This window comes from Physeter macrocephalus, chromosome 1 (genome assembly GCF_002837175.3).
Source record: "Physeter macrocephalus isolate SW-GA chromosome 1, ASM283717v5, whole genome shotgun sequence".
In the NCBI taxonomy this organism is placed as follows: Eukaryota; Metazoa; Chordata; class Mammalia; order Artiodactyla; family Physeteridae; genus Physeter; species Physeter macrocephalus.
The window spans coordinates 89,084,707-89,099,772 of NC_041214.2; the positions used below are offsets into that span (position 1 = coordinate 89,084,707).

General features: G+C 38.5%; 1 protein-coding gene across 1 annotated transcript in view; it reads left to right on the plus strand.

Moving 5' to 3' along the window:
• The window catches only part of LMLN (leishmanolysin like peptidase), a 76,834-nt gene that overhangs the window by 20,756 nt on the left and 41,012 nt on the right, over positions 1–15,066 (plus strand). Inside the window, exons 6-8 of the mRNA XM_024124212.3 lie at positions 1,238–1,416; positions 6,495–6,600; positions 12,717–12,811. Coding sequence (XP_023979980.1) covers positions 1,238–1,416; positions 6,495–6,600; positions 12,717–12,811 — 380 coding nt within the window. The remainder of the gene's footprint in view (positions 1–1,237; positions 1,417–6,494; positions 6,601–12,716; positions 12,812–15,066) is intronic.

The window sequence follows — 15,066 nt, forward strand, 5'->3', positions numbered from 1 at the left end:
CCACATCTTCTTTATCCATTCATCTGTTCATTGCAGCTCTATTTACAATAGGCAGGACATGGAAGCAACCTAAGTGTCCATCAACAGATGAATGGATAAAGAAGATGTGGCACATATATACAATGGAATATTGCTCAGCCATAAAAAGAAATGAAACTGAGTTATTTGTAATGAGGTGGATAGACCTGGAGTCTGTCATACAGAGTGAAGTAAGTCAGAAGGAGAAAAACAAATACCATATGCTAACACATATATATGGAATCTAAGAAAAAAAAATGTCATGAAGAGACTAGGGGTAGGACGGGAATAAAACACAGACCTACTAGAGAATGGACTTGAGGATATGGGGAGGGGGAAGGGTAAGCTGTGACGAAGTGAGAGAGTGGCATGGACATATATACGCTACCAAACGTGGGGTGGATAGCTAGTGGGAAGCATCCGCATGGCACAGGGAGATCATCTAGGTGGTTTGTGACCACCTAGAGGGGTCGGATAGGGAGGGTGGGAGGGAGGGAGATGCAAGAGGGAAGAGATATGGGAACATATGTATATGTATAATTGATTCATTTTGTTGTAAAGCAGAAACTAACACACCATTGTAAAGCAATTATACTCCAATAAAGATGTTAAAAAAAAAAGTATGTTAAAAGGGCAAAGTTTGCTTAGAAAACTAGAAACAAAGGTAACATTACAAGATGACTTTAACTTTTTACCTTATATACTTTTGTATTTTCTGAATTTTTAGCAAGATACATGAATTACTTATAATAGGAAACTTTATTTACTTTACTTTTTATTTACTTTATTTACTTCCAGTAAATAAAGTTTTTTATTAATTAGTTTTGAAGTAACTATAGATTCACGGGAAATTGCTAAAAAAATGTGTACAAGAAGGTCCCTTGTAATTTTCACCTAGTTTCAGGGTTTCATAAAACCTTTTCTATTGCTGTCTTTTTTGTACCCTGGTTGGATGCCCTTTATAAATAGCAATTGTTTGTTTTAATTAATATTATACATTTATGATTATAGTATATAAGGTAGAAATTTTAATAAAATAAATTTAAAATTAGAGATAGGAATTGAGTAGAGAGAGGTATGGATTTTGATAAAAGCTGAAGGATAATAAATAAAAATTAAACCATACATATTTAGAGTCTGGATTCATTATAAATTAAAAGTCCTGATAGCTAACCTCATCTCTGGTCTGTTTTTCCGTTGTTGTCCCCCATGGGCGTAGCAATGCAGAGTCTGCTGTGGGGGTAAGTGGCCCTGTGGAGCAGTGGGTGTGCCAGACCAAGAGGGAGTCCGGGATGCAGACTTTGTTCTTTATGTTGGTGCTCTGGCCACTGAGAGGTGCAGCCATGAAAACATCATCTCTTATGCAGCCTACTGTCAGCAGGAAGCAAAAATGGACAGGTAAACTTTCCCCTGAGACTTATTTCCCAAGATCTAAAATAAGAACTCTTAAACCATATTCTAAGTGTTGAGAGTACAAGAAGTGTGCATTTGCCAGATTACCTCCAGTAGTAAGAAATGGCATACTGCCTGGATTGGGGTGTGGTGGGGGAACCAGGTTATAGGACTGCTATGCATATGGTAATATAAGTACCAATTCCAAAGGAAAAGTCTACTGTCAATAGAATTTTCTTTGAAAGTGATGACACCTCTCTAAGGAAACAATTTGAACTTTAATTTTAGCACTTCTGTGCTAAACTGTAAGATGTTCAAAATAACTGTTCATCTAATTGTCATATCATTATGTCCTTCACTTAGCTTAATTGTCTCTAAAAAATTTAGAGTCCCGGAACGTCCCTGGCGGTCCAGTGGTTAAGTCTCTGCACTTCCACTGCAGGAGGAGCCAGTTCAGTCCCTGGTTGGACTAAGATCCCACATGCTGCTTGGCAAAAAAAAAAAAAAAAAAAAGTCCTCTTTTTTTTTTTTTTTTTAAACATTCACTCAGAATTATTTAATTACACAACTAGATAACTGAAAAAGAATTTTCCATTAAAAACAGTTTCAGAGCTAGAAAGTATCAATAATATACTGGCTAACAGGTTATGACTCTAGGACAGTGACATGATTAAACAGAAATGGATTGAATCTTACGTATGCATTAATCTAGATTCGATGTTGGCTTAGAAATCTATTTACAAATGCAATTTCAAAATTAAAAAAATAAATAATCTGCCTTGAGTTTTATTTTCTTTCCGTGTCCATAAAATGAAGAGCTTTTCCTGATCACCAGGTTTTCATACAACAGACAAGTAAATCTCATGGCACTAGCCAGACATGTTTACACCTTAGGAACTTCATGGCAAACTGGCCTCTTTCAATAGGCAGACAGCAACCCCTGTCATTTCAAATGAAGCTGTTCATCATCAATCAGTGATGGTCATAGCTTCATTAGTATTCCTGCAGGATGCTCCTGGTAAGATTGTCAGGTTTTAACCAAGTCATTTTCCAGCAAACCTTCTCCCATACGTTTTGGAACTTTCCTTTGCATCTAGCACCACACTGCAGCTCCCAAGTCCTGACGTAAAAGACCCAAGTCCTCTTTTTTATTTACAAAATATTTCAAAGAATTTTTCTTAATGAAGCAGCCTTGAAATAAAGTTGTTATGCATACAGAAGATTGCCTGTTACACACCAAACAAATCAGTTAAAGACAGTAGAAACTGGTATGTCTCAGTATAGTTTGTATGTGACGTTCTCAAATCTAGGAGAGTTAATGTGACCACATTCAATGGTCCAGTGAATGTAAGGACCGTTGCTGAGTTCCTGAACATTCATCTACCTATCAAAATACTAGCTGACTTTAAAGAGCTGCTTCACTTCTATTGATATCTAATTAATTTAAGGAAAAAATGAAATTATTAGTAGTACCAAGTAGCCAATACAAAGGAAACATTAAAATATGCTTCAGAGTTATACTGTCAATACTGAAGGTGGTAAGGAGGTCAAAATCAGCATCATGGATTATGAAAGCAGTCTGTTAGCATGTTACTATGTAATTGTTGATCCATGAAATAAATTTAAAAATCTTTAGCTTCTGAATGTTGAGAATGCATCGAGTCAAATATTTAATACATTACTGAAGAAGGAAGTGCTATATGGTTTTGCAGATGTATATGTACTATTGTTTAGTAAAAAAAAAATATGTATTTAATAGAGTGTTCCTTTTTTCCTGAGAAGCTGTCATTAAATTTATGATATTTTATAATTACTGGTGTCTCAATATCAAGGAAATATGGTATTTGAAGTGCTAAATGAATGACAAGTTACTTGATAAAATAAGATACTTCTTAAAGTAGATGTCTTTGAGAAATATACCTTCATAATAGCAGTGCTGCAAAATCATGGCTCTTTATCTTAATTTGACCTAAACCATATGGATTGTGCACACACACAATCTCATTTTTAATATACTGTTGAGTGTCAGAAGAACATTGCAAAACAGTGTACATAATACGATTTCATACTTGTTTTAAAAATCTGTGTATGGACTTGAATGTGCTAAGGTAAAAGTAAAAAATAATTAGGATTACCAGCTATCCCAATTTTCTCGGGAGTACCCTTGGTTTAGCCCTGAAAGTCCCATATCCCAGGAAATCCCTCAGTCCTAGGCAAACCAGGATGGCTGGTCACTCTAAAAAATAAAGCACCCCAATTGTTGATAGCAGTTACCTGTGATAGTGGAATTTAGTGGTGGTAGTTTGTAAAACAGGGAATTTTTACTTTTTTCTTCATACATTTCTATATCTTTGGATATATAGCTTTTTCCAATGAGCTTTTATTACTTTTTTAAACAAAAGACATGTTAAAGTGAACCTATGTATTGGGAACAGAATGGCTTCCCTGGGGAAGTAGGGAGAGGGGTATAAAATCACATGTTGCGATGGGTCTAGATTAGTTCAACTCCTTTCAGCATCTGATAATACTGCAAGTACTAAAAGTATCTAATTGTCTTTTGGGGAGAGAATCCAACATAGGAGTTATCACGTAGATGAGAATCCCATAGCCCAGAGATGCATCTCACTTTCATTGCACTGCTATTATGTTTCTTTAAGGCACTTGAACATTTGGTTCACTTTAGGTATGAATGACTAGCTGAAAGAATAAATGTTCGTCGTGTCAGTGAATCTGAAGCTACTCATGTATGTATTCTCATACCTGGGGAAAATTTTGGTTTCTTATGAGGAGACTGTTGATGTTAGAAGAGCAATATCTTAAGTTGTTCTTTTTGAATTTTTTTTTTTTTTTTTTTTTTTTTTGGCGGTACGCGGGCCTCTCACTGTTGTGGCCTCTTCCGTTGCGGAGCACAGGCTCCGGACGCGCAAGCTCAGTGGCCATGGCTCACGGGCCTAGCCTCTCCGTGGCATGTGGGATCTTCCCGGACCGGGGCACGAGCCCGTATCCCCTGCATTGGCAGGCGGACTCTCAACCACTGCACCACCAGGGAAGCCCTGAATCTTTTCAATAGAAGTGAAACTTTCCTTTAAAACTGCTATATTGCATTAATTCATTCCATAAATATTTGAGCGCTTAATATGTTGCCAGCAGACTAGGTGAACAAAGTAGACACGTGTACCTGTCTCATGGAACTTACAAATTACAGAGGGAGTCAGATATTAGTTAAATACTGATACAAATAGACATGTGACTTCAAATATGATAAATACTTTGTAGAAAAAGACAGGGTGTTGCAACATAAAAGAGAACAAAAGGGGGAAACATAATTTAGATCAACTGGGCAAAAAAGCCCTCTTTGAAAAAGTGAAACTTTAGATATAACCTGAAAATCGATAGGCTTCAGCCAAATAAAGAGCTGGAGAAAGAGCTTATGTTAGGAAAATGCTGTGTCTACCTTTTGCTGTTAGAAGCCACTCCAGTGGAAACTGTGTTTGAGGATGAGAGCTTTAGGGGTTGCATTGGAGGGAGAAGTAGACAGGGCGGTTTCATTCTAAATGCAGTAGGAAGTCCCTGACAGTGTTTAAGCCTGATAGTGACGTTTATTTTATATATTAGAGGTCACCGTGGCAATATTTTGGTGAGTGAATTATACTCATACTTTTCTAAGTGTAAGTCTGTTGTTTTCAAGTATGAAGAAAGTGCACTGTAAGTTTTTTTAACTAAATAAGGCAAATGTTACTCTGTAAATAGGCCATCACCGTTTGGGGAGGTTTGTGGTATTTCTATGGTAAAATGTTGAGGTAGTGTTGGGAGAAATACCTTGGGGTTCCTTACTGTTTGTCACAGCTTTTGAAAGGCAGGTGGGTGCATGGTGAAACAGATTGAATTACTGTGGGTCCTCATCAGCTCTTGGACTCTCAAGTTCTAGGCTCAGAAAGAGATATAGAATTCTGTAGATTCTAGAAGGTATAGAATACTGTATGAAAGAAGATAATAGGAAGATAAAAAACTTTATCTTGGGCTTCCCTGATGGCATTGATTAAGAATCCGCCTGCCAATACAGGGGACATGGGTTCGAGCCCTGGTCCGGGAAGATCCCACATGCCACAGAGCGACTAAACCCGTGCGCCACAACTACTGAGCCTGCGCTCTAGAGCCTGTGTGCCACAACTACTGGAGCCCACGTGCCTAGAGCCCGTGCTCTGCAACAAGAGAAGCCACCGCAGTGAGAAGCCCGCGCACCGCAGCGAAGAGTAGCCCCCGCTCACCACACTAGAAGAAAGCCCATGTGCAGCAGCAAAGACCCAACACAGCCAAAAATAAATAAATTAAATAAATAAATAATTTTTTATGTTAATGAAGGCATTATTGGGACAAGAGAAAGGAGATAGTGAAATGGAAATCAGAAGGTTCAGCAACTTGCAGCAACCTGAATGATTTTCTTATTGTCCTATTTTGTACCTACTTTTCCTCTCACATACAAATTCACACTGAAGTATAATTAACTGACTCTATCCTCTTGAGGGAACAGGTGTTGATTAGCCATGTCATAGGAAAACACAGGTATATGTCTTTTTTTTTTTTTAACATCTTTATTGGAGTATAACTGTTTTACAATGGTGTGTTAGTTTCTGCTTTACAACAAAGTGAATCAGCTATACATATACATATGTTCCCATATCTCTTCCCTCTTGCGTCTCCCTCCCTCCCACCCTCCCTATCCCACCCCTCTAGGTGGTCACAAAGCACAGAGCTGATCTCCCTGTGCTACGCGGCTGCTTCCCACTAGCTATCTATTTTACATTTGGTAGTGTATATATGTCCATGCCACTCTCTCACTTCGTCACAGCTTACCCTTCCCCCTCCCCATATCCTCAAGTCCATGCTCTAGTAGGTCTGTGTTTCAGGTATATGTCTTGAAAGTAAAAGACAGTGAAAGTTAGATGTTATGTTATAAAATGACATTTGATATTTCACAAAGATTTTTCTGACCTTGATCAGTTTTTGATAGAAAAATATAGGTTAATAAGTATAATACATATTGTCCTGGAATATAATTAAAAATTTAATGTCCGTTTTAACAGGCCAATTGCAGGATATGCTAACCTGTGTCCAAATATGATCTCTACCCAGCCTCAGGAGTTTGTTGGGATGCTGTCTACAGTGAAACATGAGATTATTCATGCCCTGGTAAATTTTGCTGTTAACTATTGTTCTTTCCTTCATGCCTTGATTTTCTGATTATACTCTCAGTTTGCTGTATATGTTTTTTGTTTTTTGTTTTTTTTTTTGCGCCTCTCACTGTTGTGGCCTCTCCCATTGCGGAGCACAGGCTCCGGACGCGCAGGCTCAGCGGCCATGGCTCACGGGCCTAGCCACTCCGCAGCATGTGGGATCCCCCCGGACCGGGGCACGAACCCACGTCCCTTGCATCACCCGCGTCCCTTGCATCGGCAGGCGGACTCTCAACCACTGCGCCACCAGGGAAGCCCTGATGTATATGTTAAAATGTAAGATTATGTGGCTTCTTAGATTGTGTTCAGTAAAACCTAGTTGATTAGGCCTCTGCCAGTAGACAATTTTTAATGATTAGGATAGCAGCTCAGTTGAGTTATACTACCTAAAATAATTAAACAAGTAAATCCATTGGGCAAATAGGAGTTTTGAAAAAATGATGAAGCTTCTTAAGAAAAAACTTAGTAATTAAAAAAAATTCACTTTCATCTAAAATGATAGCTGATATGCTAATTATAGATCTTATCTCTTACAGAGATCTCATTTCTAAAAGTGTTCTTGGTCTATTTAGACTTTCTGAATTTTATATGTACTAACTGATTCAGAACTTTGCTTTTCCCCAATTGGTCCAAAGTAGTAAACTTTTACAATATGTCTGGGGAATTAAATAAAGTTGCCTAAAACCTAGGAAATGTCCTCCTGATGTCATTCATGCATTTAGAAAATAGATGGGAGTAAAATGCAGTGATTAAGAGAGAGTATGGGACTTCCCTGGTGGTGCAGTGGTTAAGAATCTGCCTGCCAGTGCAGGGGACATGGGTTCAATCCCTGGTCTGGGAAGATCCCACATGCCACGGAGCAACTAAGCCTGTGCACCACAACTACTGAGCCTGTGCCCTAGAGCCCGCGAGCCACAACTACTGAGCCCACATGCCACAACTACTGAAGCCCACATGCCTAGAGCAGGTGCTCCGCAACAAGATAAGCCACCGCAATGAGAAGCCTGCACACCCCAACGAAGAGTGGCCCCCGCTCACCGCAACTAGAGAAAGCCCCCATGCAGCAACGAAGACCCAACGCAGCCAAAAATAAATAAATAAATTTATAAAAAACAAAAATTTTTTAACATCTTTATTGGAGTATAACTGTTTTATAATGGTGTGTTAGTTTCTGCTTTATAACAAAGTGAATCAGTTATACATATACATATGTTCCCATATCTCTTCCCTCTTGCGTCTCCCTCCCTCCCACGCTCCCTATCCCACCCCTCTAGGTGGTCACAAAGCACCAAGCTGATCTCCCTGTGCTATGCGGCTGCTTCCCACTAGCTATCTATTTTACATTTGGTAGTGTATATATGTCCATGCCACTCTCTCACTTCGTCACAGCTTACCCTTCCCCCTCCCCATATCCTCAAGTCCATGCTCTAGTAGGTCTGTGTTTCAGGTATATGTCTTGAAAGTAAAAGACAGTGAAAGTTAGATGTTATGTTATAAAATGACATTTGATATTTCACAAAGATTTTTCTGACCTTGATCAGTTTTTGATAGAAAAATATAGGTTAATAAGTATAATACATATTGTCCTGGAATATAATTAAAAATTTAATGTCCGTTTTAACAGGCCAATTGCAGGATATGCTAACCTGTGTCCAAATATGATCTCTACCCAGCCTCAGGAGTTTGTTGGGATGCTGTCTACAGTGAAACATGAGATTATTCATGCCCTGGTAAATTTTGCTGTTAACTATTGTTCTTTCCTTCATGCCTTGATTTTCTGATTATACTCTCAGTTTGCTGTATATGTTTTTTGTTTTTTGTTTTTTTTTTTGCGCCTCTCACTGTTGTGGCCTCTCCCATTGCGGAGCACAGGCTCCGGACGCGCAGGCTCAGCGGCCATGGCTCACGGGCCTAGCCACTCCGCAGCATGTGGGATCCTCCCGGACCGGGGCACGAACCCACGTCCCTTGCATCACCCGCGTCCCTTGCATCGGCAGGCGGACTCTCAACCACTGCGCCACCAGGGAAGCCCTGATGTATATGTTAAAATGTAAGATTATGTGGCTTCTTAGATTGTGTTCAGTAAAACCTAGTTGATTAGGCCTCTGCCAGTAGACAATTTTTAATGATTAGGATAGCAGCTCAGTTGAGTTATACTACCTAAAATAATTAAACAAGTAAATCCATTGGGCAAATAGGAGTTTTGAAAAAATGATGAAGCTTCTTAAGAAAAAACTTAGTAATTAAAAAAAATTCACTTTCATCTAAAATGATAGCTGATATGCTAATTATAGATCTTATCTCTTACAGAGATCTCATTTCTAAAAGTGTTCTTGGTCTATTTAGACTTTCTGAATTTTATATGTACTAACTGATTCAGAACTTTGCTTTTCCCCAATTGGTCCAAAGTAGTAAACTTTTACAATATGTCTGGGGAATTAAATAAAGTTGCCTAAAACCTAGGAAATGTCCTCCTGATGTCATTCATGCATTTAGAAAATAGATGGGAGTAAAATGCAGTGATTAAGAGAGAGTATGGGACTTCCCTGGTGGTGCAGTGGTTAAGAATCTGCCTGCCAGTGCAGGGGACATGGGTTCAATCCCTGGTCTGGGAAGATCCCACATGCCACGGAGCAACTAAGCCTGTGCACCACAACTACTGAGCCTGTGCCCTAGAGCCCGCGAGCCACAACTACTGAGCCCACATGCCACAACTACTGAAGCCCACATGCCTAGAGCAGGTGCTCCGCAACAAGATAAGCCACCGCAATGAGAAGCCTGCACACCCCAACGAAGAGTGGCCCCCGCTCACCGCAACTAGAGAAAGCCCCCATGCAGCAACGAAGACCCAACGCAGCCAAAAATAAATAAATAAATTTATAAAAAACAAAAATTTAAAAAAACATGGTAGCACCCACTATAAAGTACATTATTAAAAAAAAGAGAGAGGGAGAGAATGGATCACACAGATCTAGGTGTGAATCTCCTTAGCTTTACTGCTAAAAATCTTTGGGATCTATTACAAATTATTTAGCCTTTGTAAGCCTCTGTTTCATCTATAAAATGAAGATAGTAGTACATACTACAATGGATTTTTTTCTTGAAGATTAAATAAGATGAAACATAAATGGCTTAGCACCATGCTCTACATAGTAAGGTATAATAAAATTAGTGGCTATCATTTATTAGTCTTATTTCGTGAGCTATTGTGTATGACCTCAGTCTTTAAATCAGCAAATACCTTGAATAATTCAGTGAAACTCTAGTGTATCCAGATAGCACTTTTGTTCTTCAAGTAAGGAGATTCTAAAATGAATCATCTCTTTTTCTTTTATTAAAAAAGTAAGTCAGGGCTTCCCTGGTGGCGCAGTAGTTGAGAGTCCGCCTGCCGATGCAGGGGACACGGGTTCGTGCCCCGGTCCGGGAAGATCCCACATGCCACGGAGCGGCTGGGCCCGTGAGCCATGGCCGCTGAGCCTGCACGTCCGGAGCCTGTGCTCCGCAACGGGAGAGGCCACAACAGTGAGAGGCCCGCGTACTGCAAAATAAATAAATAAATAAATAAATTTTTTTAAAAAAAGTAAGTCAAACCTGCTATTGTGATGAAAGACAAGCATCATTCTAAGTAACATTTTAAGCTTTAAGCTTCAAAAACAATAGATACTTGATGTTGAGAGACCCAGAAAAAAACAGCAGGTTTTAAGTCTGGTATATAAGTGAACATGAATGCAGAGGTCCCAGACATGAGGTAAATTAGGTTATGAACAGGCAGGTCACAAAAGAAAAGGTCCAATTGGCCAAGAAGTATATGAGAACATATTCAGATTTACCTTAGCAATCAGGGAATCTCAAATTAAAGTCAGACACCATTGAATATAAAAACATGTGAGTTACTATGTACATTGACTTTAAGGTAGTGATTACCTCTGGGAAAAGTGGGAAGAGAAAGGGTGAAGGTAATGGGCCTTCAACGATATTTATTCTGCAGTGTTTTATTTCTTAAAAAAAAAAGTCTGGGGCTTCCCTGGTGGCGCAGTGGTTGAGAATCCGCCTGCCGATGCAGGGGACGCGGGTTCGTGCCCCGGTCCGGGAAGATCCCACATGCCGCAGGGCGGCTGGGCCCGTGAGTCATGGCCGCTGAGCCTGCACGTCCGGAGCCTGTGCTCCGCAACGGGAGAGGCCGCAACAGTGAGAGGCCCGCGTACCGCAAAAAAAAAAAAAAAAAAAAAAAAAAAAAGTCTGAAGAAAATGTGGCAAAACTAATATCTTAAATCCTCTTAACGAGTATACATAAGTTTCTATTAGATTTTTAAACTTTTTTGTGTATTTGAATTATTTAAAAAATTGTAAAAACCTAGGAAATTTAAAATATTAGCTTGTCTCAAAAACCATCTGGAGGATGCTAAGAATTAAATGTTTAACAAATACACTTATTCCCTATAAAGTTATATGTGCTCTAGCTATCAAATACAGTCATTCCTGGTTCTTTCAATACCAGATAAGCCTTCTGAAATGTGAGTGCTTAGAAAAATTTTCAAATTGATATTGTGGAAAAAAATGTGTATTTAGAATATTATGAAAGATGAGGCACAGAATACTATTTTAAGCTTTATGTAACCTCACTGAATTGTATATTAAAAACTGTTTAGATTTTCTTACCTGACTCCATTAAATGTTCTTTGCATCTTCAGAGATTAAAAAAGAAGAAATGTAGGAATAAAAGAATACTCTGGATTCCATTAATCATTTTGGCAAGCCTTGAATGACACAGGCCACAGTTATGTAAGCAAAGACATTTGCCAAAGAAATTGATTAGTTAAGTGATCATTTGTGATTGTTAGTTATTTGGATATAAACTACAGCAGAGTCTCAATGTATAAAACATACTTAAATTAGTAGTTACAAAAGCACTTTGTTTTAGTTATTAGGTTAGGAAAGAAAGTAAGAAAAGAAATCTCACTAATGAAATAGGAGATATCAAATGTCAGTAATTTTTTTTTTGCCCATTTTCTCATCTTATTTGGGAGAGGGGATAGAGAATGGGAATTTGAATACCTTTATGTGAAGTAGCTACTATCTTATTAAAATTGAAGACTTCTTTCTTTATTTTTAAAATTAATTAATTTATCTATTTTTGGCTGTGTTGGGTCTTCGTTTCTGTGCGAGGGCTTTCCCTACTTGCGGCAAGTGGGGGCCACTCTTCATCACGGTGCGCGGGCCTCTCACCGTCGTGGCCTCTCGTTGCGGAGCACAGGCCCAGATGCGCAGGCTCAGTAATTGTGGCTCACGGGCCCCGTTGCCCCGCGGCATGTGGGATCTTCCCAGACCAGGGCTCGAACCCGTGTCCCCTGCATTGGCAGGCAGACTCTCAACCACCGCGCCACCAGGGAAGCCCAAAGACTTCTTTAAAATACTGTCTAAAAATGTGATTATAAACACACAAATTCACATTGTAAAAATCTTTTAGAAATACAGATGATTTTACACATTACTCTACCACCAAAAGAACCACAGCTAACATTTCGATATATGTTTCCAGTCTTTTTTCTGAAGTATACACCCGCCCACATAAACACACATTTATAGTCTTTTTTATTTTAGATATAGATATATATTAAATATGGACTTTGGTATCGAAGACTTTGAATTTTTATGAGTGATCTTACGAGCACACCCCTCTGCTCTAAACTGTATTGTTAATTGTTGTTAATAGTAACATTCCCTGGTTGCAATTGTAGAGTTTGTTAGTAAGTTCATGTGAAGAGGACCAACTATGATAAACACGTCTTTAAACAAATAAATGCATTGTCTATACCAACCAAAGAATGTCTTTGTTACTATTACTTTTGGTTTCCTCACTTAGAATTATCTCAAGTAATTGAAATTTAAAATTCATAATATGAAACACTTAATTTCAGTCCAATTCCAGTATATGGCAAGTTCCTGTAGAAGTATTGGCCTGATGCTTTTATGTGGTTGTATCAGTGTTCTCTTTTGATAGTGGCATGTTGTGATATCTATAATCAGATTTGATATTTTTCACTGTAAGACATTTTGAACGTTTTCTTACAGGGTTTCTCTGCTGGGCTATTTGCATTCTACCATGATAAAGATGGAAATCCTCTGACTTCAAGATTTGCAGATGGTCTCCCACCTTTTAACTATAGGTATTTGTTTTTTGTTTTTCTTGTTCTTCTTTTTTAGGAGAGTGCTAAGACTAGAATCTGAGAATCATAGCATGTTAAGTTCCATAAATAATAGTGGCTTTATGGCTAGCCTAAGAAGATTGTATGTCCTATGTTATTAAAATAAGATAGGATATAAGGGTGGGATGAATTGGGAGATTAGGATTGACATGTATACACTACCATGTGTAAATAGCTAGCTAGTGGGAACCTGCTGTATAGCACAGGGAGTTCAGCTCAGTGCTCTGTGATGACCTAGATGGATGGGATGGGGATGCAGGGTGGGAGGGAGGTCCAAGAGGGATGGGATATATGTATACACATAGCTGATTCACTTCGTTGTACAGCAGAAACTAACGCAACATTATAAAACAATTATACTCCAATAAAAAAAAAAGAGTTCATTTAGCTTCACCTTTTCATTTTACAGATGAAACAATTGATATGGAGAAAACTTAAGTGACTTATCCAAAGAGCCAGGACTCTTTGCCAAGCAGAGCTCTTTTCCACCACTCTGTAGCTTGTATTACTTTATAGGAGAGTCAGGCCATGGGAAAATATGGGTTGGTTATAGTTTGGTTTTTTAATAATTATTGCCTGTACATGGCAATATTTACATGTTAACTGGTATTTTATTTAGCACATCATATTAACAGTGACCTAGAGGTTCAGGGCCTAAAAGAAATAATACCAAGAATTACTAAAAAAAAATTATCAAGAATTTTATATAGAATATCAGTCACAGAACTATAACCATTTGCATGCATTTATATGAAAAATAAATCTCTAAATTAAGAGCACATGTCCACAAAAAGACATGTAAATGAATGTTTATGGCAGTTTTGTTATTAATAAACAAAAAATGGAAACCACCCAAAGGTCCATCAATAGAAGAATGGATAAATAAATCGGGATATATTCCTATAACCAAAAACTACAAGGTACTAAAAAGAACACATTACTGTTGCATGCAATAAAGTGTATGAATATCACAGTTACAAGGTTCAATGAAAGAAGTCGTAGTCCAGGGACTTCCCTAGTGGCGCGGTGGTTAAGAATCCACCTGCCAATGCAGGGGACACGGGTTCGATCCCTGGTCTGGGAAGATCCCTCATGCTGCAGAGCAACTAAGCCATTGTGCCACAACTACTGAGCCTGTGCTCTAAAGCCCCTGAGCCACAACTACCGCGCCCGTGTGCCACAACTACTGAAGACCGCGCGCCTACAGCCCGTGTTCCACAACAAGAGAAGCCACCGCAGTGAGAAGCCTGCGCACGGCAATGACGAGTAGCACCCACTCGCCGCAACTGGAGAAAGCCCGTGCACAGCAACAGAGACCCAACGCAGCCACACACACAAAAAAAGTCATAGTTCAGTTGTATGGAGTTTAAAAACAGTCAACGATAAAAGACAGATTAGTAGTTTTACTTGAAGCCGCAGGCTATTAAATGCCATACAAGTTGAATAGATTGAGAAGGGGCATAAGGAAACCTTCTCGGGGTGCTGACACTCTTCCATATCTTTATCAGAGTAGTGGTATATGGATGTAGAATACAAAATTAATTCTCACACGAAGATCTCCATTTAGGTAGCTAGAAGTAAATAAATATTAAAACAGTACTTTATTCATCATAGTATTTTTTTAGAGTACATGTGAAGAAACAATTCTAATGTAGAAATACATGTTTTACTTCCTAGATTGTGTTCGTTTGGTTGTATGGGAGAAGTCTGGTCTTTACTAAGAATTGTGGTCTTTATGGGAAACACATAAATAGTGAGATAGGCAACATCTATGTAGTGATGTAGGTAAGGAGGAGAGAGATTCCTACACACAAGAACCATTGTTAAGCTGATAATTTGCAGTGCTTTCTTACATTCAGGATATTCCTCAAAAGCAGGAAATCTTACAGTATAAATGGACATAAGAGAGTAATAAGAAATTCAGGTGTTAGACATAGAAAGAGTTGGATTTGGCCCTAACCTATTTATTTGGAGAAACCATTAATCTTGAAATGTGAATGATGAAGAGGTTATTGGAGTTATTAATGAGGTAAAATCTGATTATTTTCTTGTTGGCTTTGTTCACTATTTATGTTTAAACATTTCCTTGCCATGGAAAAAGAAAAGGAATTAAGAATAATCTTTCTAAGGCATGGGTAGAGGAATAGATATATGATACAACAAATAAAAGTGTTAATTGTAGAGTCTAAGTAATGGTTACTAGGTATACAGGTGTT